Raw genomic sequence first — 26,099 nt, 5'->3', positions numbered from 1 at the left:
AGGCAGTGAATTTTCAGTTAATAGAGAACAGATTAATGCTTTCTTGATAAGATTTTACATCTGAATTAATAAGATGGCACAATCCAGCTCTTGCTCTGGAAACCAAAGAATTGAACATGACAAGCACTTTTTTTTCAGTATGTTGTGACAAAAACTTGGATCAATCAGAGAACCAAGAGTGAGAGAAAATACTGCCATTCTACAGTCATTTTACTAAGTACCTACACCATGCTAGACCAGATTCCAAGGTACACAGATGACAGGTGCACTCACCCTCAGAGAGTAGTACACAGAGTTCTCAGGGAGTGGGAAGCATAATGCATCGACCAATAATACTTAGGTAAAGGACAGGACGTGTGTCATGGGAGCTCGGAGTAAACATCATTATCCCTTACCAATTCATATGGGAGCAAGCATCTCCCCAGATCCGTTGAAGAGCATATATGTGTCTAATCCATGCCAGCATATGTAATAAAGTTGCTTTAATCTGTTCTTTTTGTTTACTCTAGCATTTTATATTTTCATCAGAAAATATAATTATGGCTAGAATTTCTCTTCTAGTTAAGATATTACTACTGGGGCAGCCTGGGTGGCTCAGTGTTTAGTGCCACCTTCAGCCCAGGGCCTGATCCTGGAGACCCGGGATCGAGTCCCACGTCGGGCTGCGTGCATGGAGCCTGCTTCTCCCTCTGCCTGTGTCTCTGCCTCTCTCTCTCTGTGTGTGTCTCTGCCTCTCTCTCTCTCTCTCTCTCTCTCTCTCTCTCTCTCTGCATCTCTCATGAATAAATAAATAAAATCTTAAAAAAAAGATACTACTATTGATGATGATGATATAAGTACTTCCTGACTACTGTCATTTGCAGGGATTAGAAAACAACTGACATGTACTACCCATTGTGTCCCAGAAAGTGATTTATTAACGATACACCTGTGAATCACTCCTATGTGTCATTTTTATGTAAATACTGAGGACCAGTGGTCTTATATTTAAAACCGCCAGCTTGGGAACCCCACTGGCTTCCTCTGCTTCCTCTGCCATGAAAGAACTGGTTGTTTGCAGGAGTTACCCCAAGAGGCCATTCAGAGGCCATTATTTCACTGTGAAGACTCTGTTAAAAAGAATAATTGGTATCAATAACACTTACCTGTGTATGCAGAGGGAAGGTTACCCAGCCATAACAATCCCAGAATCACACAGCCACTACTTAGAACAATGCGGTGTTTGGGATTTATGAGAATAAGTCCTGTCAGTAATAATGCCCTTATCAGGGCCTTCTCGATTCATTTGGCATACGTTGCAGTGTACTCACAGTTAAATCAAATCTGCCATGTGGTTACAGGCTAAGGTGCTGCATATAAGATGTAAATGATACACACTGAAAAGGTTTACTTCTCAAAAACATGGCTTCAAGTGCCTTTATGCTGTCGTGTTCCTCTAAAACAGCCACAGGACCATTTCAAACATAAAATCTGCAATATAACTAGTGATTATCTTAATTAATCGCTGAAGGGTATTGGTAAAATGAGGAGAAACAATTACCATTACACAAAAAGATGGATCAAGCATGAATCAATGCGGCAGGAACGTAAAGAAACAGACATGGGGCTAGACAAGGGAAGGGACCCCCAAACAACGATGATGACAACAACAACAAAGATCATCGCTTAACCTGTTTTGTCAGAGCTGGTATTGATGGTATTGGTAGTGATGGAGGTGAAGGTAGTCTTTGCGCTGTCCTTGGCAGTTACAGATTTCTGCTTATTTTTCATGGCTTCCAGTGCTTTGAGCTTCTTGGCATGTTTCGTGCCTTTGTAGTGGGCCGCAGCCTGGCTCTACAAAGGAGAACAAAATGAACCATGCAATCAGGCTCATTTCTAAACTGGCATTCTCTGTATTACTGCAAATACAGACTCCCTTTCAATAATAGGTACCATTCAAGTTAATTCTGGCAGTGGCCAAACAGTAGGGTTCTATTTAGAATGATGCTAGAAAGCAATGGAAATCAAGTTCTAAAACCTCTGGAGGGAAGGAAGAAATACTCTATCATTTCCCTAAAGAGAAATGTAGCTGGACACTAACATGTCAACATTTTTCTTGGTGGAGTGGGAAAAATTAAGAATCTATACCCACATTGCTTTTATTCTTCCACAGAAGATGCTGGGCTCCCAAAGAGTAACGAGGGTCCCAGAAAACAGTAGCTCTCACCTTGGCTCAGGAAATATGTTTTCTTTATTACAATGGGTCTTATTAACATGATCTCCAACAGGTGTCTGTCTACAAGGAAAAGTTCACATATAACACGGGAAGTGGGCACCCTGGGGACTAAGATTGAAGTTTGGGAGTTCAAAAGCAAAGGCACTGCCTAAGTCCAGACGAAGTATGCAGAAGCTGGGCAATTTCCTGATTCTTCCTTTCTCCTTGCTTCCTAAACAGGTAGTCTGAGAAACTCAAGGGAGTGGCATTCCATAAACACGCAGGTCTTTCATGCCCTGGTCCCTTGTCAGGAGACTCCAGTGTATTTTAACTACTTAATGGGGCCCATACACAATTCTTTTACTCATGACTGATGAGAATTCTTTAATAGTAATATACATTTTCCCAAGTTTATGGTTTCTTAACATGATTTTCTTGTTGTTGTAGTTGTTGTTACTAGAAAGACACATTAATTGAGATAGAAAATCATTTCAGAGAATTCTATGTTTATTAATGTTTATTAGGGGGAGAAAAAGAAGGCTGTGTGGCTTTGGGTAGGATGGGAGTGGGCAGGGAGATTCTTAGATCTGAAGGTTTCCCAGCTCAACACCCTTAAAAAGTCACCTCACAAAGAAGAAATCTCAGTGGAGGACTCTATTGGTTAGACTACCCATTACTTCCCATGACTTATTTAAACTCTGTGTTCCACTTCATGTTTTGGCTCCATTTTGCCAGAAAAAAATAATAACCACGCTGTTCTCTTTGTCACAGTAACTGTGGTAGGTAGGGTTGCAGTATAATGTATTTTTATAAATAGATAAGTAAATAATCCACACCTTCATTTGCATCATTCTGACAAGTATTCTCAAAGGTCTAGGTACCCTTATTGAAAGAACACTGGACAAGGAAATTATATTAGAAACAGTTTGAACAGAGAGGACACTCATGCATCAGTTACAAGTTTTCCAACAACACATAACATCAAAAGACATAGTGTGAGCCAAAATGTGAAACTAAGACTTGTTATAGTTAATTGAAGAACCAGTGATAGATTGGGTTGGGTTGATTCTACATAAAGAATGCCACTTTGATGGACCAAGTTGCATTCCTTCTTTTTTTCCCTGCCTAGTTCTCCTTTTTTAATAAATCAAGTCCTTTGGCCATATTTTTGAGGGCAATATGCTATATTCAATTAAATCTACAATATAAACAGTCATCTTCTCTAGACAGTCACCTTCTCTAGACAGCTGGCTACATACTTTCCCTTAAAGCGAATTTCCTCTCTTCTCTCTGTCAGCATTCCTATCCTTGACATAGAAGTGAATGTTTTATATATAATACATATTAAAAGACAAAGTTTAGATTAACAGTGTTATCTCCACTTACATCTCCAAAATATACATTTTAAGGTTCCCAGCAAATCTGCATTCTCAGTAGTATTTCAAATCAGACAAGACTTTGTTTTAACACACCAAAGGACCAGGTGAATGTAACTATTTTGGATAGTAAGAAACTTACTAAAAAACCCCACAAAAAGTCCTGCAAATGAAGACAGTACTTACACCTCCCAAAAACATTCTCTGCACACGTACAGCTTAAGCCAATGCTTCCAACCAGTGAAATGGCTCGAGTCATGAGAAGGGGGTGAAAGAATGAGCAATAGTTGGTGGGCTCCAACCCAAGGGAGACATCTGATCCATTAAAACAGGATAAAACATGCATACTCACTTGTTAATTGTAGTTCCAAAGCATCTTGATAATAATTATTTTAATTAAAAATTATCTGACTTTTACAAAAAGCTAACTAAGCCTTCTCCAAATTTGAAAAAAAAATGAAGATCCAAAGTGCTATGGAGAGATTAGGACATGTAAAATTTAGGGGAAATGATAAAGTATAGAGGAGTTGACAGTGCTGGAGGTGACACTAACATGATTATGATGGTGCAGGACATATGTGTTGAGGAGAAGGTGGGCATACAAGTTGGAAACCGAATTGAAACAGATAAACCTTTCTGGGTATTTCACATTTTCTTTGTCATAGACCTTTATTTAATGCTTGTAGAATTTACTGGACTGCCCTTGGGTTATACTGGTATAAATTTTTCTAGTCTATGCATATTGACCCCATAATTTTTGATCCATCTTGACACATCTTGACACAGGATCACACAGGTGATCCATCTTAACACAGGTGTGTTATATAAAAGTGTGTTCTTTGTGTAAAGGTAGTATATCCAGTGAGCTCTCTTTAGCCCTTTTGGCCATTTCTTGGACTGAATAAATTATTCAGCCCCATCTAATATTTCTATTACTGTAGACAAAGCTACAGTCCTACTGGGAGGTTTTTTAAAAGCAGCAGTGGCCAAAGATGTTTCTTTGGACCTCAGCTGCTTTTCCTTTGGGCAGAGAGGTGCTGGATGCATCATTCCACCTCATATTCCTTCTGGGGTGGTTTCCTATTATTAGCCAGTCTCTGAATCAAGCCACTCCCAGAAATCTGGGAACCATAAGACAGAAGCAAACCATTATTTTTCACAGGAATGATTTTAAGGTTAAATAAGTGTACTGCTTCATGATGGCACATTTCAGCATTCTGTATTTTAAAACTGAAACAGAATCAGAGGATCATAGTATACACGAAGTGAGCAGAACAATAGAAACTGGGCTTTGACAACTTCCTTTTAGATAATGAGTGTAATATGAAGGTACTGTAAAATAAACATCACTACTACTGACCTTGAAATAGCACATGACAGCATGAAATCTAACAAGTGTCATCCCAGAGGCAAGTGCTGACATTAAGGATATGCACACACATTTCTGTAGAATAGAATGATGCCACTTTAAATGTCATCACCACATCTAGTCATCAGTAGCCAGTCAGATTTTCTCATCTTCAAATTTTATCTTTAGTATTTCAAAATGGCTTAAAGTTTAAATGCAACTGAAGTTCCAAAGTAGACAAAAATAATTGTTAAATGGCCAAAATTGGGAGAGGAATCTTATTCTTTGGAAACACACACATTTATTTTACTTTTCTAAGAGGCTAATTGTTAAATCACTTTTATCTTATGAAAATCCCTGAATAATTTCATTAATATTAATATTTACCTATCATTTTATCTTGTTAGCACCAATACATTGTACATTTTTACTCTCTCTTTAATATAAGGTGTCGTAATATGATTTTTAAAAACTAAGTTTATTGTTAGCACACACATCTAGTTCCTTTAACCAATTAATTTTCAAGAAGACATGGGACTTCAAAAAGAACATGGTAGTCTTTGTTAGGGTGCAATATCATGTAATTTTGCCACATATGAAACTGTATTAAATTAAATGAACATTATCATATTAAAAGGCAACACTAGAAAGAAAAAGAATAGTTATTAGAGAAGTTGTAATTCTTTTCGGGGAGTAGAGAGATAATACTTGAGCCAGGGGAATTATTTCTTCCTTTCTTCCTTCCTTCCTTCCTTTATTTCTTTCTTATAAATTATCTGATATTTTTAATTTTAGCTTAGATTGTAGTTTTGGATAAAAAAGAAAACAAAATGGTAAAGCATGATATAGTATCCTAAATTCTACATTTACTTTAGATTTACATTTAAGGATTATTAAAAAATTACTCCAGGAAAAAGTTTAACATTTTGATTTATCTATGTATAGTTGTTTTTATGTTGTATATATTCACTTAAGTTTAATACTGAAGCACAATGCACAGGTTCAGCCCTATCAGTTAGGGCCAGTGTGAATTTTAAACTGTTCAGCAGTTTATTAAATATTTCAAATATCTCTTTTGTATATGCAAATAGAAGATTTCTATTCTACCTTATTCTATCTTTATTATTGTTATTCTATCCTTATTGTATTTATTATCAACTCTCAGCTTCATTTAATATTGAAGCGAATTATAAATAATTCGTTCTCAAAATATGGTTCCCAGACTAGTAGCAGCAGCAGCAGCTGGGATTTTGATAGAAATGCAAATTATCAACCTCCATCCCAGATTACTGAATTAGAAATAATGGAGCTGGGGGATTTACCAATCCAGGTTTTATAACCTCTCCAGGTGCTTATAATGCATACTAAAGTTTCAGAACCACTCATCTTAAATATATTAGAGCATTTTCTTCCAAGCCCTTCTTTAATAAATAGCCAAAAGTCTGGATTTTTAAAAAAATATTTATTTATTTATTTATTTATTTATTTATTTATTTATTTATTTTTACAGAGGGGAGGGGCAGAGGGAAAGAGTCTCAGGTAGACTCCCGAGCATGTAGGCCACACTGACAATCCTGACATCAGACCTGAGCTGAAGTCAAAAGTCAGTCACTTAAAAAAAAAAAAAAAAAAAAAAAGTCAGTCACTTAACCAACTGAGCCACCCGGGCACCCCTCAAAGTCTAGATTTTTTATGATTAACATTTAATCATTTGAAGATTTAACATTTACTAAATGTGAATAATGTGTATCACTTGAGAAAAACCAAAAATTTTTTTCCTTAAGAACAAGTCATAACAAGAAATAAAAAATAACTGATACATAGGTAGTTGAGGAACTTCCATCAAAGAGGGATGATATAGAAGAGCAAATCAATCTTAGTAATCTCCAAATAATTCTAAAACCCCACAGAAGTGCTTACCCAGTCCTTGTAATTTTTTCTTTCCAGTTTTTTCCTTTCCTTTCAAGCTAATTATTGTTGCAGCATGGCCCTCTGACCCCATTATTTTACCTTTATATTGAATGCTTTGCTATGACTTTTTTTTCAGGGGTGTGGGGACGTCCCCAGCCTTATAAAAAAATAAATAAAAGTTAAGCCCTGTGCACAACACTACAGTGTTACTATAACAAGTATCTAAGCCACTATTTTATATGCATCAAACTGACTTAGTGTTAGTTAGGTCTAGCCTCTTTCATTATGTAGTTAGGGCTCTTTCACTGAGTGAAACTTCTAGCCAGCAGATAAATAAAGACCACTCTGGTAAGCTTGAAGAGTGCCTTCTCTGCTAGTCCATTTAACAAAATATTTGAAGAAGAAACTTAAAGATAGAATATTCATTGTTTTATACTTGCCGTACTGCTGTGGATACACGTACCTTTCAAATTCTCTTACATAATGAAGAAAATTACATGCTACAGATATTTTCATCCCTTAATTACATGTCCCATAAAGAATATTTAATAATTTATTTTAACATGTGATTGTGTAGTTAACACGTAAGTAGATGACTGCATTATGATAAAAATGAAAATTCACTTGCACTGAGTCCCAAAGTGAAAAATGCGATTCAATTAAGCGTGTTCTCTGAGCTCAAATGATTGATGCCTTACTTTAAATGTGTTCCTGTCTTCTGTACTTTTCAATTCAGAAATGAACAGTATGACACAGAAATAGAAAAAAAAAATAGAAGAAAAGAGATAATGCCATAAGAGTGGAATGATTTTTATACACCACCAATACCCACTGGAAGAAAGAAATTCTAAATAAACATAAAGAAAAAGAAGAGGCATGTCCCAGTGTCTCAGATACATTAGGCAACTCTTTGATTTTATATGCAAAGAAAATATCTTGTCACAAAGTACTTAGGTAGTTGTGAAAAAAGTAATCTAGATGGACTCACTTATCTTTCCAAAACATCTCAGTGCATCTACAAACTTCATGATTTTTATGCATTAAGTATTTGACGTTTTCAAGTATTTAATGTGAGTGATAAAGTGTGGTACTTCTTAGAGGGAGAGAAGCTAATTGAGAGGTTCTTCCTGGTTCATACCGTGAAACGGGCATCTGTTTGTGTTGTATTTGGAATCCCAACAGCGACCTCATTGACCTCCTGTGTGGGGTCCCAATTGGGGGACACTGGCTAACAGTGGGCTCTGGTATGTACGTGTTATGTATATATGTATGCAACATATATGATGTGATGAAGTCAAAAGGAACATCTGGCTTTGCCTAAGTTTGGTCAATATTGATGGCAGCTTTGTAAGCCCAATACTTCAAATGAGTTTTAACTAGTGATATAATTGCAAAAATTTTTTGTATGGAACTAAGAAAAATCAGAAAAACCACTTTGTCTAACTATTCAACCAATGCTGAATATCCTTTCACAATGCCTATAGCTTAACACAACACTTTGCTCAGTTTGCGACTGTCTCATACCACTTAAAATGGGTGTGTGTGGGGGGGTATAGAAATGCTGAATCTAATTATATATGAGGGTCAAGCTGTCATAGGTATTGGTATCAGTAACAGAAAAATGGCTTTCTTTCCTGCCTGACATGCACGCATCCTCTAAATAACCCCCAGCTTCCTCCTCCAAGCAACCTACCTGCCCCCTGGTACAACTCTACAGTCATGACCCTCACAGTTACCATGTCTGCTCTCTATAGAGAACAACTGCTTGGAGTGTAGATCACTGAGGCATAGCCCTCCCTTTTATTCTCTTAAGGGAGAATAAGAAGAAATGATTTTCAAACCTCTGTCTGGAGAACCATTACTTGCTTGGCAGACTTCCACTCATCACATGTCACCTCCTCCATGGGGTCCTGGGTATGCCTACATTTTAACACTTATGTCACTGTCATAAGAAGGGTTAAATGTCTGTTTCTTCTCATAGAGAATGAATCTCTCAACAGAGAGAGAAAGACCTGGTGTTACTCATCATTCTGTCCCTAGAACCTAGTATGGAGCTCTAAATAGGTGCCTATTAAATGCACACTGAATTAATTTCACATTTTGATTTTAAAATGGAAATATGCATATGGTGTCTCAATGGATTTTGTATGTGAACAGGGTTCAACTTAATTCTCTGCCGTTCTTTGGCACTTTACCTTATCTGTTGAACACACTTTAGGGAATTTTTATGGCACTTAATGCTGGAAAAGCATCTGGCACAAACACAAACTATTATTTTTTCTCAGGAAGAAGCTTATCATCAACTGCAAATTGTGCTATTTACAGAAGCTCTCTTTGCATGGAATGTAGCAAAGGTATAATATGGAGGTTGTTTCATTTTTTAAAATTTTTGATGAATAACAAACACTTTTTTTTTTTAAATCTGGGAAATGTAATGAATTATTCCAGTGATGACTCTGGAATTTAAGATTCATCTGAAAGACTAAATTCTTATATAAGAATTTTCAATACTTGGAGAATGCTGTTTCTCTGTTAACACGGCTTTTAAAGTTTCAAAATGGAATATTTTATGCTCTAAAACAATACAGAGAAATTAATTATGATATTGTTAACCCACTTTGCTCCCTGAAAACACACATAATAATATATACCTTGTATTTGCTGAAAAAGAACACCTTCCATTGGGGAAAAACTATTAAACCTCCTGTTTTTTCATAAACCAAGGAAGGGCTTCCCTCTATAATTTTGTAGCATTTCTAATCTTTAACTCATAAATTTGAGAATTGTTCTGATTGCAACTCTAATGAACTTGTCCCAAAGATGACCTCTAAGATATGCAGCTGTTATAAAATTCATTGGGTTCACAAAATAATTGTTTATATTTGAGATAGATATCTTGTCAGTGTTAAGCACTATTACAGCTTTCTGGAGTAGTTTGGGTATAGGGGGAAAAGGTGAAGAGTGAGATCACAAATAACCTCAAGAACCTAGACCTTTATAGGCATAATCAACCTGTAATCCAGCTGCTGTCCATTCATTCACAAAGGACTCACAGAGCTGTAGCCAGACATTATTGTAGTAATGGGAATAGAGCAGAGACAAGTCAGACTGATAAATTATATTGATACATCTTTATAAAAAAAATTCTAAAGGCAAAGTAAAAGAGATTTGAAAAAAAAATACTTGTAAATCCTATTGCAAAGAGGTTAGATTCCACATTACATAAAGAGTATCTAGAAAATCAGGAGAAAAAAACACACCAATGATTTAAAAAAATGGCAAAGTCTTCATGCCGTTCAATGAGATAAATTATCTCAAAGTACCTAAAGGTTTCTTGGGATGGAATGAGGGCTCAATAATGAGAATAAATGGCCATTTGTTTGGTCAAAATAAAAGAAAACTAGTGTTCAGATGTATAAATCAATTTGGTGCCTATGTCAGAACTCTGGAAATTAAAAAAAATTATAAATAAACTGTTATTTTGTGGAAACTGTGGGTTTAGGAAAAAGATGAAAATACTTTTACATAAGACAAGTTATGCCAACGTGACCCCACCTCAAGGTACTCCTTTGACCAAAGAGGTCTGAGGTAAGACAGTTTGCGGGCAAAACTCCGCAAAATCACCCAACTTCTCAAATAATGGTCTCTTAGACTTAGGAAAATATTTTGTGGGCTGAAAAAAAGTGTTTGTTGCTGTTGTTTATGATTTCATATAGCAAAAGTTGCAGAAAGAAATGGGTTTGGCCCTGGATTAAGTTTTGGAGGAAGGGTAATGACTTTAAAAGACAGTTATCTGGGCATGCATAAATGCCTGCTTTCTTGTTATGCCAAAATTTCTTCTCCTTGCATTAAAAAGTATTTATTTTCGCTGATTGACCAGGGGGTACATGAGTTGTATTAGCAACTGGAATCCCATGAGTTTAGTGCTTAGAGAAAGCTTCCACAAATGATGAGGTGTTAATAGCATAGCATCCCCCTTGAGCAATCAGTAATCCTTAGTGGAATTCTGGCCAGAGGGTTTTTTGTTTTTGTTTTTGTTTATGTTTTTTTCTTGAATGATGCACTTGGAAGAAAAGCTCACTGTGTCATGAATGTACTAAGGAGATCCTGCTGTCCCTTTGCACAGTGGATGTTTCTATGAGGCATTTATGGAATCTATGCCAGGTAGTGTGTTAAAGGCTTTATATGAACATTCTCACCCATTCCCTGCAAAGATCTATGAGGGAATTACATACTTACCATGAGCATTTTATAAATGAGGAGACTGAGATTCTGAAAGCTAGAGCCATTCAACCACATAGCAAGGCCAGTGCAAGGTGTGTACCTATCTGTCTAACACCAAGACCACACATGTAGCTCCCATTGCCAGTCCAAAAGAGAGTGAAACATGGAAAACAACCCTATTTCAAAACTTCATAGTGGTTCACCTTGCAAAGAACATAAGTAAGGCTAAATAGTGCATAGATACAAAGCTTATGAATAAGAAATTACTCTTGAGTTTTGTGGCCATTAAGTCATATAATTTTACTCATAATCTGTCTTAGGCTCATGCTTTAAATACTACTATTAGCATCATTTGAAGGTCTACCTTGTTCAATTCTTTCCATACTGGCTCCAATAAAGCAATGCTAGTGTTCTAAACAAAGTATGGAAAACTTTGTGATGTTTATCTATATCCCAAAATATGAAGCCTTCAGGCATCAAAAAGTATCATTGGGCATAAGTCAGCTCTTGCAGAGAAAGTCTTGTAGGCCTGGTTAAGATTATATTTTTTACTCTTTGTTCAAAAGAAAGGCTGCTTGACATTTTACATTTTTGTGAGATCACTCCTGCAGGAGGCAGAGAACACTGGATGGGAGGAGGAGGGCCAGAGTGGGAAAGGAGCAGGGGGGTAGATTCTTATTCTTATCGCAGTGGCCCGAGGAAGAGATGGCCACAGTGAAGAATTCAATGATGAAAGCAAAAACAGACTTGCTTAATATATGAGTTAAAAATGTCAGAACTTGATGAATGAACTTTGAGAGGTGGTCTCATGGATTTCCGCTTCTTCAAACACATGATTGGAGGTAACCTAGAATTGTTGTTAGCGAAAGAAGTCCAAATGTCTGGGGAAGAGGATGAGTCAGGTTGGGATACATTGAGTTCAGGAGTCTTTAAAACATCTAAGTAAAGTGTGGGCTCTGCAATTAGCTATGTGGTCTGGAGCCGAGAGATGAAGTCTAGGCTGGAGCTACACTGGGGAGTTATCAGAAACAGATGGTAAACGAAGCCACTGGGAAATGCCATTTGAAAGGCAAATAAAAGATTTTTTTCTGTTTAACCACTGAAACACAATCCTTAATCAGCTGCAACATTTGAATGGGTGAATGAAGACTGCAACTGGTACTGTACGGGAGAACATATTTCCAAATCCTTCATTGAGCTAAAGTACACTTCATCACTTAGCTTCAAAAAAAAGTCTTTCCTTAAAGTGTTTAAAATCTTCAAGTTTCAGCCACAGAGTGAATCATTTCTTTTTTTAATCTTCACACCAACATGAGTTAACTAGAAATAAATGACACGCTTCTCTCTGCTATAGAGCATATCTTATCTCAGCATTTGGTCTTTAGAGGCTTGATTCATAAAGATAAAAATTGTATCACTAGAGCAGCAAAATGAGGATTGGTAAAGTCCAACTACTGAAGGCTACAATGAGGTGGATTCCAGATATGGCAGTAAGTTGTTCTCGCCGTTAAAATTGTAGTGGATGGAATTAGCCATTTACAGAAACCTTAATAAAGGGGAGGTCAAAAGCAACAAGGCAGGAGAGAATTACTAATCAAAGGCTGACTAAATGTAAAAGAGAACTGTGCTTAATGAATATTATTAACATGTCTGAAGTAAGACCATCGTAGTTGAATAGGTCTCATCCTGGCATCTGGAAAAAGGAAATTTAAAGATTAACTTCATCTAGATTTCTTTCTTTCCTCTTGATAAATGTGGGTGAAAAACAAAACCAAAGCAAAAACCTGACATTATCTATCTCTATCATGACCAAAGGAGAAAGGGTTTGTTCTGTAAATCATGTTTTAAATTTGTATATGCATAACATTTAAAAGTCAGTTATTATAAAACTTAAGTACTTTCTGGCTTGTATACGTGAAGAAGTAAAAAGCCACAACTTCGTGAGATTACTACATCTAAGATCCTTGTCTACAGTTTTTTAAAATATATTAAAATGTTAATTTTCAATTTTTGAACGGATCTTTAATTTTAATGCTTTGGGGGATGCAGAGGACTGCTTTTGACATTGTTTTTCAATAGCATTTGTGATTAGTACTAAGAAAAGTCAAAAAGATTGTCCTCTAAATAAGATGTTAGAATTTGACTTTGTAAATATTAAGAAATTTTTAACCATTGGGTTTTCCATAATATTATCTGAATCCCCATATTATTTGAATTTACCAGGGTCAAAGCAAAATTAATAAGCATCTATATTTTCATGACAAGTTAGAATATTTGGATTCAATCTTAAATACAGGAGTTGTTTTAAGTGATGCTTGTTAATATCACTGCTTCCAATGCTTAAACCAGCAAGTGATTCCCCTCTTGGGCATACGTTAACAATTTACTTTTTGCAGACAAGTGCACAAATATGATTAGCTTTTGCAAATTGCTCTTTATTCTGTTACTAGTAAGTAATTTTTATATTATTACAGTGTAAACAGATGCTATTTTCCACTACATATTCAGCTGTAATGAGCTAATTTAATGTATTAAAACAACAAAAGAACTTCAAGAATGAGTCAGTGATTCAAGCTGTATGGAAACCAAGAGAAAAATCAAGCATGAAGTTTGCAAAATTGTTCCAAAATTCAGCTTTTGATAAGGAATTGTGAAGCCCCTGTTCTTTGAGATTGTTTGGCCAAGGATGTGTTTTCACCTTTGTATAGTGTGTCCTGCAATCTTCCAAGTGGAAGGGTTCCACAGGCTCCTCTGCTCGCAGCTCTTATTTCCTGAAATGCTCTCAGTGTCACTCCTTAAGGTTGAAGATTACATTTACTTATGTGTGCCTCTGTTCATTTAAATATTTATGTATTCAACAAGTGTTTATGCTGTGGGGCATTCCAAATATAGACAGGTATCATATGAAGTGGACCAAGAAAAGGTTTTAACCCTGAAGAATCTGGTACATGGAAACCAAGAGCGATAACAGCTTCTGGAAGGGAATGGTTATCAGTACTGAATTTGTTATGCCAGATTAAAGGAAAGCATGGAGGGGTAACTGGGTGGTTCAGCCACTTAAGCACATGATTCTTGATTTTGGCTCAGATTGTGATCTCAGAGTCCTGAGATCGAGCCTGGCAGCAGACAGGGAGTCTGCTAGAGATTCTCTCCCTCTGCCTCTCTCCCTCCCTCTCCCCTCCTCCTGCTTATTTTCTCTCTTTCCCTCTCAAATACATATTTTTTTAAAGGAGAGCATGTAAGTGTCCACTGGATTTTATATATATTATTGGTAACTGTAACACAGGAAAGGGTAATTCAATGCTTAATCAATTGATTGGAATAATGGATTTTGGAAAGATCTGGATTACATGAAGGATCTGAATGCTTGGTCATGGAGTTACCAATGTAGGTTGTCTCCAGATGCAAACTTTATCATCTGATGCCATCATTCTGAACTAAGCACTATTATCTTATTGAATTCTACTAATGCATGTTTCCAAGTTATAAGTAGATATCTGGAAACAAACCTGCATTTTAATTCTACCATTCATAAAAGCACAAAGATGAGTTAATATTTTCAATAACATCAATGAATTTCACTTTTTTTAAAACAAAGCCCTTGGAGTAGATAATCTTGAAAGTTTAAATAAAAAGAAAGAATAATGTAAAATAACATATAAACAAACCACCTAGTATAATAAACCCTTTCAGATTTTCAAGAATTATTTTTTCTATCAGTAGATATGTAGTAGATGTTCAATAACTATTTGTTGCATTATAATTACATATCATTATATAAAAAGTGAGATCACATTCTTCACTGTTATATAAAATATTTAGTTATTAACATATCTTCAACATTTCTGTATTTGATCAAGACTGTTTCATTCACACCCTCATGATGATTGCCACTCTTAGGGAGAGGTGATATAGCTTGTTGTTGTAAGCAGCAAGTTAGAACAGTGAAAGCAGACCTCCCCACCAGTCCCCTAAGTTTATTCATATATCCAACTTGAACCATTTCACCTGAAGTTTTCCCTATCTCTAAAATAGAGCAATGGCACAAAATGCTATAATCAAGTTACTGAGTAAAATGATTTATTTGTTGCTTTGAAAGCAAATTTTTAGATAAAGTCTAAATAAGGAACTAATCTTAATTATTCATAGAGATATTAAATTTAGGCTTTCTTCTATAGATTACTATTTTAAATTGGCTACTCTCTGGTGTTCAATATCCTTCAATGTTTGCAGTGGCCATGACTTGTTACATCACCAAAATCATATGGAACAGAGATGCCTAACAACCAGAAATGCTCAATACAAAAATATTGGTAAAAGAGAAATAAACATCTATGTTCTCAAGTCTTTCCTATTTAAGTTCTATTTGTTACAGCTGCTTGGTATGAACACAATCAAATTCTTTCCACAGATTTTCAGGTGAGGAACAAAGAACATAAAAGTGCCCTGATAATGATAGTAATAGCTACCAAATATTTGCCAATGAATATATTCTATGTACTACTGAATATTTTACATAAGGTTCATAGTTTCTCTCAAAATTAGATTATATTCATTTCACAGATGAGGAAACTGAACTTCATAATGTCTAAGTGCCCTGCCCAAGCAAGCCAGAGAGGAAACATCTGAAGACAGGTTTTCCTATCTCTAAAACTCATGATCCTTCTATGACAACAAGAAGAATTCAAATAGTTCTATCTTTAATGCAGATATTTAGGAAAGTGAAAAAATATCTAACCAGAGGGGAGAAGAGATTACAATTTTTAAAAAGTCTTTTCTGATAGAAAAGATTTCCTACTTTCTCCTATGGCCCTTTACCTTTGCCATAAAAACAAAACAATGTTTCTTGTAATATATTGTCTACTTTCTAGGGTATAATGTCAGGGACTCATAGAAGAAATTTATTTCTTCTTCCTTGGCAAACAGACAGACTACACTTCTCTTATACCTAAGTGGTTATGTGGCTGAGTGATAGACAATGAGTGTGAAGGTAAGTGACCTGCAATATGTCCTGCCTCAGTTTACTAAAACTTCCCAAGCATAGTTTTCCAGATTCTTTCCTCTTCTGCCTGTTGAATGCAAACAAGCATAGCCTTGGAAGCCACACACTAAATATGTTGAAACCACAAGATGAAAGGGCCTGGATTTCTGAATCACCACTTGGAAGAGATGTGCCAATGGATGGAGTACACTATTTTGGATATTACACAGGAAAAAATAAAATATCTATTATTAGAGCTATTGTACATCTTTAAGATTTTATCTATCTATCTATCTATCTATCTATCTATCTATCTATTTATTTGAGAGAGAGCAAGAAAGCACATAGGGGTAGGAGATGACTATGAGGGAGAGAATCTCAAGTTGACTGTGCACTGAGCTCAAATGCAGGGCTCTATCTCACAACCCTGAGATCATGACCTGAGCTGAAATCAAGAGTTGGATGCTTAACTGACTGAGACACTCAGGCACTCCTAGAGCTATTACATATCTTTTGGTTGATTTACACAACAACCAGACTTACATTAAACTAACAAATGCATCTACTTTCTCGTTTTGCCTTAAATCTGGATAAACATAGGGGTCCCAGTCAAGGAAAAGAAGGGCCAATATGTGAGCAGATGGACACATTTAAGTTTGCAAATTTATTTTTTTTAGCTAATCTTTGACTAAATGAAGACCAAAGGACTCTGAAAATCTGCATGTTACATGATTTTTAAAAGAAGCAAGAATATGATGTATCTTTCTTTAGGCCTCTTTGGGTATTTCTTTGGGTAGCCCAGAGTAAGTAAAGACCTAGAGGTGGTGTTAAACCACAGATGTGGACAGACCCAAATCACCCTTTCCATATATTTCCTAATCAATTCTTACTAAGTCAATATTTTTCTGGTAGGATCAGCATACCCAGGTTCCCCAAATGCTGCTCTACCTGAAACCATAGGTGGAACCATGATTGAGGGTTTTCTCAGTCTTTTCAGTGAAGCCAGGTGCTATGCTCTAACCACAGTGCAATGGAATTTCAGTTTTTGCTATCCTATTTGGCTTTGACAGAATAAATCAAAAGATCCTCCTCCTTCTTAAAGACTCCTAAAAGTGATTGATGAAACTCCCCCAAATTTTAACATCATGCACTTCAAAAATAAGTATTACTGTTATTTCAGGAATCCTCCAAATCCACAGCTTTTCATGTGTCTTCATTTTTCCTGGCTGTCCTTTCTCATCACACACTTAGAAAGCTTAAAAAAGTAAAATAATTTACTCATGCCTTTTAAAAAAAAAAATCTTTTCAGCAGTCACCAAGATAGTCTTGTGATTTCTTTTTCAATCCTAACATGAATTTCATCTATAGACCGACCTCAAGTTCCTTCCAGAAACATCCATTTATTTTCACCATCTTCAAGTGATAAACATAAGAAACATTGCTTTGCAATAGGTGTGTAAATGTAAAAAAAAAATACATAAATATTTGTATAAATGTTACTATAAAACCCAAAAGATCATAGTCCCAGGTCTATATATGCTAAGCAGTCAGCATAAGCCTTACTTTAAGTAAAATGGAATGAAACTAAGTTTGGATTCCATGGTTCTGAATTTAAAATTTGGCTTTCCACTCATGGCCTATGTGACTTTAAGCAAGTTACTATTCTCCAAACTTCAGTGTCTTCATTTGCAAAATTATTATAGGAAAGGCTATTCTTTACTTTGTGAGGGTCAGATTAGAAAAGCAAACCTTCAGTGCCTTGAATAAAAACTAAATTTGAATGAAAAATTCTGGAATCTCTATCCTGGTTTTGATTAACTTACTTTTCATTACACTAGAACCCTTTTGTGGAAGGCAGAGCTTTTTCCAACTCTCAGATTTAACCGCTTTTGGAAATCTCAACTAACTGCTCCCATCAGTTCCAAGCTTATTCAAATGGAAGGAGAGAATATGAGTAGTTTTAGTAAGATAGAAAAAGAAAGACATTAAGAACGTTTTTATAATAACTTAGAAAAGTTATGCAAAAATACACCCTCAGTATGAGCAAAAAAAAAAATGTTAGTTTGCTGGGTATTTCATCCGAAGGAACTTGAGAAATCTAAGTACCCTTCCAGAGCCCAGAGAATGCAAGATCTAAAAAGGTGCCTGTCCCCTAAAGGAAAGCTGATGATGGAGAGTCAGCTGGTGGAAATGCAGAGAACAACTGGTCAACGTCTTAGACCAGGAGAAGGGTAAAATAGGAAACAAAGGTGAGGAGATGAGTGGGGAAGGAATCCTCAATTTTTATCCAAGGGGACTAATGGATTGTTTTAGGGACTGATAGATGACTAGACAGGAGAGGTAAATTAATTTGTGAACATGCTTGGTCACCTAATATAGGATTTCCTTACTGGCAAGGGGCTAGCTCTTCCCAACCTCATATTGTGGCTATATTATGGCTATAGCACAGTTATGTTCTTTTTAAAAATTATTTATTTATTTATTCATTAGAGACACAGTGAGAGAAACAGAAACATAGGCAGAGGGAGAAGCAGGCTCCCTCTGGGGAGCCTGATGTGGGACTCGATCCGAGGGCCCAGGATCATGATCTGAGCCAAAGGCAGATGCTTAACCACTGAACCACCCAGGTGCCCCCACAGCTATGTGCTTAAAACTTGTTGTAAAGAAGTCATTCTTACTTGCATGTAACATAGAATACAGAGGATCTGCTTGCTCCTGGAAGGAAGTAGAAAACGATCCCTCACTTTTTGGTCTTCCTCCTTACAGATGCCAGTTCATTCCCTTTCTTATACTTACTGGGAACTTTCTTTGCGACCCTTAAGGCTCAAGAGGAAGGGGTGGGATGTTCTTAGAGGTACCTTTTAGTTAAGATAGTATATGTTGCCTTCATGGTACATTTTAAAGAAATAGGGAGCAAGCTATATAGTGTTTTGGGAACATTCCTTTTTCTTTCTCATATTAATTCTTGTTAAAATTACTTGAAAAGATACATTCTAGGTTTATTTTTTTCTTTTACCTTCTGGTGGGACAATAAACAGTATTTTTGTTGTTTGTATTTATTTTTTATTTATTTTATTCTTATATTTTATTTTTTAATGTTTCTTCTCATAACTGTATTTTTTATTTTAAGCTTTTATTTTAATTCCAGTTAGTTATCATATCGTGTCATATTAGTTTCAGGTACACAAAATAGTGATTCAACACTCCCACACATCACCTGGTGCTCATCACAAATCTACTCCTTAATCCCCATTGTCTATTTCACCCACTCCCCTTAAACTGCCTCCACTTTGGTAATGGTCAGTTGTTTGTTTTTAATTAGATGTCCTTTTGACGACCATCATACTTAGTTTCAACTCCTCTCTCTCATTTGCTCTATAATTCAGATCCATGTCATATTTTCCCCAAGACCTTTGAAGAGAACAGGGTAGCTTTTTGTGGTAGCTCCAGGAAAGCACAGTATTTAATGAAATGTGTAGACTCTGTGTTCAGACAACCTGGTTCCAACCCTAGCCCCACTCCATGCTGGTACAGGGAATTTATGCATCCTTTTTAAAGCTTAAGTTTCTCATTGGCAAAGCAGGAGTAACAATCCATGATTATCTGTTCATCATGATTCTACCAAATGTTGCTATAATCCACACTATGCACTAAACTCTGTGATTAATACTAAGGCTGTGTTGGTGGAGAAAAAAAGAGAGACAGAGACAGAGACAGAGACAGAGAGGTAGAGAAGAGGGAAAGAGGGAGACTCAGTCCCTGTCTTTGATGAGCTTGACATTATCATAAGGATTAAAGGACTCAGTGAATTTAAAAACATTAAATGCTCAATACATGATAGTTATATCTATTATTACTCAGGACACTGTTATTATTATTATTATGACACATAGACCAATCTTGGTGCAGGTTATGAGGCTTTTAGGGGATTTCCAGATTTCTATTAAAAAAAAAAAAAACAGCAAAAAGAGCAATTTGCTTTCAGATGAAGTGTGCTTCTCCCACACTAGACTGCTGTTAGAACAACCAAAATGTATTTGCATGCGCTATGTAAGAATCACATTAAAATGCCAACATGTGACTATTTTTGACCTATAAAATCAGTAATCTCACATGCCCGTTCTAATGTCAGCAGGGGGGAAAGGGGTTGTGTGAAAAGATGTATGTGGGAAGGAGAACACGGTGATGAATAGTACATGCTGCAAAAGTTTCACACTCTTCAACATCATATTTAACTAAATATAGATTTCTGATAATTAGATTTTAAAATATTCTCAAAAATGGAACATTTTGGCTTCCTTCTGGCTATAGCTCCAATATGAATTACCAAGCCTAATGGAAAATACTTTTAAAATGAAATCATCTGTTCCCCGTATCTGAAACAAGTGCAGGCAGTATTTGTACAGAAGTCTGTATCTGTCAATTGTACACAGTATAATATTCTGAGTATTCCAAATTGAAACATACGCAGCAACTTCCAGGGTCACGTTCTTCTTCACATTTCTGTTTATCCTTCACCAATTCATTCCAGCACATATTGAGTTTATTCAACAGTTACTGAATGCTTATGACAGCCAGAAATTATTTAAGTGCTGTTATTCAAGAACACATGTAAGGTGGTAAATCAAAGCATTTTACAAAGGAAAACAGCCTGTAAAATTCATTGTGTGGCACTCCAAAATATCACTAACCTCTGATTTTGGAGTTTGTGCAACTGCCTCCTCACACAGGGTCCCGCAATTCAAGGGTTACAGATGTTGTGATTCAAACCCTGAGTCTGTATTCCGTGAAGATGGATATAATCACTGCCATCAACTGACGAGTTATGCATGAAACGATGGTGACAAACAAGGCCACAAGCCATCACAGGTCCCTGAAATTACTGATGTAGTACCAAACCTTCAGTGAGTGAAAGAACAGGTGGCCCTCGCCCTGTAGGCTGCAGCTCTAAATCTTTACAATGGACTGGGAAATAAGCACTTCACCATTTAACATGAGCAGAGGAAGTCACTTCGTCATTGGTCTGTCGCATGAATTGCTGACATAAGAAACTTTTCCCTACTTAGAAAACCACAAGTACCAAGCGATTACTTATCAGTTAGAAAATGCTTGGTTCCCCCCCACCCCCACCCCGCCCCTACTCCCACTAACAGTCTCATATCTGGAAATAAAGGCCAGTTCTCTTTGAGAAACATTTTGGTGCACTAAGCATTCGAGCATTTGAACTCCAGTCATCTTCCCCTAATCCTGCAGCAGCAAACCTTTCACGCATCTGTCAATGGCATATAAATTTATTTATAACTATAGCTGTACATCTATTATCCATCCATCTGACACAAAATGCCAACTGTCTGATACCTGAACAGCAGTTCACTGGATATCATTTTTGAAAAATGTTAGGACCAACCTGCATTTATTATACAAGATCTTGTGGTTTAGGATTAGAAAGTGAGAAAGAGAAAACCCAGAATCAACCTGTCAGTTACTGAGTCAAGCTATAAATTGCTCCTAGAATTAATTTCTACCATCTACCCATACTTTAAAAAAATAACTTAGTGACTATGCATGCTCAAAGCTTTATTGGAAGGAAGAATTAGACAAAACGAGAGAAAACACTGGCAGAGCTCAATTAACATTAAATTATTTAATTGATGAAGAAAGACAAAGGAGGAATTGGACATCAATAGATCCTTGTCACAGATATGTAGTTTATGATTTTTGGAAAGACACCGAGTCTGAAAAACATGACCATTTCTTATGCCAATACTGAATATAAGAAGGAAATAAAATTAACTCTAAATACCTACTGTAAATCTGCTGCTTTGCTTACAATACTCCCTTTAACGTCTCGCATAATAGTGTTACCCCCCTCATTGCACAAGTGAGAATCTGAGATTTGTAGAAGTTAAACAAACTTGCTCAAAATCACACAGGGAATATGTGCTGAGACAGGATTAGCCTGATCCCAGTCCCTAAGTCTTTCCATTTCATGAATCTGGAGCAAACAGTAACCTGGAAAATAACTCCTTTCTCACCTGAACTTGCATTGTGTGGACTAGGTGCAAAGCTGAAATGATGGTCGTGGTGATTTATCAAGGGATCATCCAAAGATTTGAACAGATTGCCGCATCAACACTCTAGAATGTTTACTATAGCAGGCTTAATATAATCCTCCCTCCTCCGCCACTCTCCAAACTCCAACAAAAGGTGGTTCAGCAATCTGACACAAAGAAACTGGAACTAAACTCAACCTTCCTCAACAGCAAATCACTCACATACTGACCGGAGAAGGAGAGAGCTGGAGCAGTGCTTTTACCCCCACCACTCACTGGGATAAGCACAGCTGGGCTGAGGAGACCTCTTTTCCTAAATTCTGTTGCCAAGCTGAATTTTATGATCTTCACTGGCAGATGATCAAATACAAACTCTTAACTTACAGCCAAGTTATCTTACAGCAGCTGTTGGAAGAACTAATTTAGAATGCAAATCTAGTCCTTAATCTATGGGAAAACTGTTGCAGTGATGGATGGTTTTTGAAGCAATAGTTCATGAAAGACACCCCTGTGCCTCTAGTATTATGGAAGGAGAAATATTTAGCTGCCATTTGTGTTTATTTGTTTTCTTTTGAGCAATTGCCTCTATAGGGGGAATTAGAGCCCCATGGAGGAGGGTCCAGGTGTTTAAATCTGCCTCAACTCTCTTTTCCACATAAATAAAATTGAGATCAGAAGACACATGTGTACACTAAGGTTCAGATAATGTCTTCTTAGTATCTAGGACTCCTGGATTTTAGGCTAAGTCATCTAAAGAACAAGGCAATGGGGATGTTATAATTTGCCTGGAATTTTGTATCATATCAAGAGAGGAGGAAGGTCAGCACTAATCACTGCCTCTGCCTCTGAACAATTCTGTTAATCTAGGTACGAATTATTAAATAAAGTTGATAGTCTTTTTTTTTTCTTTTTGTTCATTTAACTGCCAGTGAACAGTGCCCCTCTAGAATACCTAAACACCTAAGAACTCACTGAATAATTCCACAGCTTTGATCCCCATCTTTTCAGTTGAACAAAATCTTAGAAAATATTCACTCCTGGTTATTAGGTAGTTTCTTAGAATTCTATTGAGTTACTGAAGGAACCTGGGCTTGTGCCATATCTATGAAGATCTCATCTGAGGCAACCGTCAGAGTTAATGCAATAGAAAAATGTATGTCTATCTGTTCCTGTTTTGTTAGGCGTGGAGAACGATTATTGTGGAACTGTGAATCAATTCAAAGAATTATTAGAATAAGAATAAAGGGAAATTGTTCTAATAGGTAAAAAATTAGAAAAGGAAAGATACACCGCTTTGTATACGGTGGAGAAAAGTTAGTAGTCTAAGTTATTTGACTTTGAATATTAAACTAGAAACTCTCTAACCCATGATGTACCTCTTTTTTAAAGATTTCTATTTATTTATTCATGAGAGACACAGCAAGAGAGGCAAAGACATAGGCAGAGGGAGAGGCAGGCCCCCTGCGGGGAGCCTGATATAAGACTCGATCCCGAGACCTTGGGATTACAACCTGAGCCAAAGGCAGACGCTCAACCACTGAGCCACCCAGGTGCCCCCCATGATGCACCTCTAACTAGTCACTTTGACTTATGCTCACTGTTCCACATGAGCTAATATCCACAGAGGAAACAAAATGAAATTGTGCCACTCATATCTATTTGTAATCTTGCTTTTCCCTGACCACAGGTCACTGCTTGTCAACCCTTAGTTTTCTTAGATACATAGCTATCTATATTATTGATAAACATGAGTCTGTGGTAGAGAAGATAGAGTTTCAGGTGGGATTAGGAAAATACCACAAATTTTCTGCAATCACAACAGGGAGCTGGAGCTATTAAAGTTCAATATTCACTTATGTTCTCTAAGATTAGGTGCTGCCAGAGCCCTTGATCATCCTAAATCTTTCTGGGGATAAAACACTGACAACTCATCTGGAAATACAGTGCCCTTCTTTTTCATTTACTATTGCCCTCAATGGACATATGGATATTTTACATGATAGAAGAGCCTAACGATGTGTTTGGTATTAAGATACCAAGAAATGGTATTAAGATACCAATAAATGTGGAAACCAAGAAAAGCCAGGATCCACTGTGAAGCCATCTAATGTACATGGACAGACCAAATATTTTGATATCAGGAAATGAATCAAGCTCACAGGAGGAAGACCATATTCATTCACTAAGGGTGAATTAGGGCAGAGGGAGTTTCTTCCATCTCTCCTAAGAATGTCTCCATTCCTTGTCATGGGGTGTGGGCTTTTCTGGTTTGAGTATGAAAGAGGAAGACAAACTGGGGGAGGACTGGCATATTATAAACCTTGGGTGAAATTAAGCTTCAAGACATATTTATATCTGAGGTAAGCATCATGATATTCACTTAGCCATCAACTTACGCACTCAATAAATATTTATTAAGCACTGTATGTCAGGCACTGCTCTAAGTACTTGATAAAACAATGAACCAACACAAAAACGATCTTTGCCCCAACAGGGCTTATATATTTTTTTAAAGATTTTATTTGTTTATTCATGAGAGACAGAGAGAGAGGCAGAGACACGGGCAGAGGGAGAAGCAGGCTCCATGCAGGAAACCCCATGTGGGACTCAATCCTGGGACTCCAGGATCATACCCTCGGCCGAAGGCAGACACTCAGCCACTGAGCTACCCAGGTGTCCCAAGAGCTTCTATTCTAATTAGTAGTAGACAATAAATATAATAAATAAGTAAACTGTGAAGTATATTAGGATATAATTAATTCTTAGGGGAAAAACCATAGGTAAGGAGTAGGAATGACGGGGGTTGAAATCCTAAACATAGTGTTTGCATCATAAGGTGCTAACATTTGAATAAAGTTTGAAAAAATAAATGTGGAAATCTGAGAAAATAGAATTCCAGGCAGAGAGAGAGAGAGAGTCCATGCAAGAATCTAGAAGTAAGAACAATCCTGGTGTATTCAGGATATAGTAAGGACAGGTTTGGAACTAGTTTGAGGTAAACGAAGTACTTGCTTCGGAGAAAAATTTAAGGGGATACTAAAAACTCCATGATCAAAATGAACATTTTCATGCAATATATTTTTTAAATTAAAATCAATACCAAAAACTCCATGGTGGACAACATAGCAAAATTTTACATAAGATAGAATCTGACCCTGTACTTAAACAACCCTGCCTCATTCACCTGGTTCCAGTAAAATTTACCTACAAAAGCAGGTGGCCAGCATGTGGGCCACAGTTTGCCAATTTTATCTTTTTACTATTGCATTTAATATTTGTTCTGATTGCTCAGTTTTTCAGCAACCCTTAAATTTTGCACCTAAGCGCCTCACTTGCCTTACCTAGTCCCAGCTCTGCAAAAGAGGCCAGTGAAGCTGTAAAGGAGGAAGTGAGAGGGTCTCTATGGGAGGGAATGAGGTCACAAAGACCTCTGAAGGCCACATTATATAGGGCTATATAACCATTCTAAGGACTTTTCCTTTTAACCTAAGTGAAACATACCACACTGGAGGTTTTTAAAGGAGAAGAACATCTGGTCTGAACTTACATTTTTTAAATGTTGAGTAAAAGGAGTAGAAGCAGTGAGAATAATTAAGAGGATGTTTATAGTAATCTAAATGAGAGGTAATAGATGGTGGTTTGGACCAGTGTGGTAGTGTGAAAGTGGTGGAGAGCAATCAGATTCTAGATATATTTTGGAGGTAGAACTTACATAATCTGTGTAGTATTGAATATAGGGTGTGAGAGAAGAAGAAAAGATAATTCCAATATTTTTACCAGATGAACCAGAAACATGGAGATGCTATTATCTGAGAAATGCTATCTATGAAACAGGTTTAGGGAACGAGCCACGGTCTATAGTTTTGAACATTTTAGATCTGAGGTAACTACTAGCTGACCAACTGAAGATACTATATAAGCCATTGATATTCAAATATGAAGTTGAAGAAGAGATTTTAGCTGAAGAAATAAATGTGGATTCCATCTTGAAATCTATATAGTTAACTTATTC

The 26,099-nt window shown here is 36.5% G+C and overlaps 1 protein-coding gene across 3 annotated transcripts in view; it reads right to left on the bottom strand.

Annotated features, from left to right (window-relative positions):
* The window catches only part of ZNF385D (zinc finger protein 385D), an 875,841-nt gene that overhangs the window by 76,862 nt on the left and 772,880 nt on the right, over window positions 1–26,099 (bottom strand). For all 3 annotated transcript variants that reach the window (XM_072726738.1, XM_026006427.2, XM_026006429.2), the window contains one exon: window positions 1,671–1,833. In XM_072726738.1, the coding sequence (XP_072582839.1) occupies window positions 1,671–1,833 (163 nt within the window). The remainder of the gene's footprint in view (window positions 1–1,670; window positions 1,834–26,099) is intronic.

Source organism: Vulpes vulpes, chromosome 11 (genome assembly GCF_048418805.1).
Source record: "Vulpes vulpes isolate BD-2025 chromosome 11, VulVul3, whole genome shotgun sequence".
Lineage (NCBI taxonomy): Eukaryota > Metazoa > Chordata > Mammalia > Carnivora > Canidae > Vulpes > Vulpes vulpes.
The sequence above is the reverse complement of the archived record's forward strand: the minus strand, read 5'-3'. Positions and strand labels throughout refer to the sequence as shown.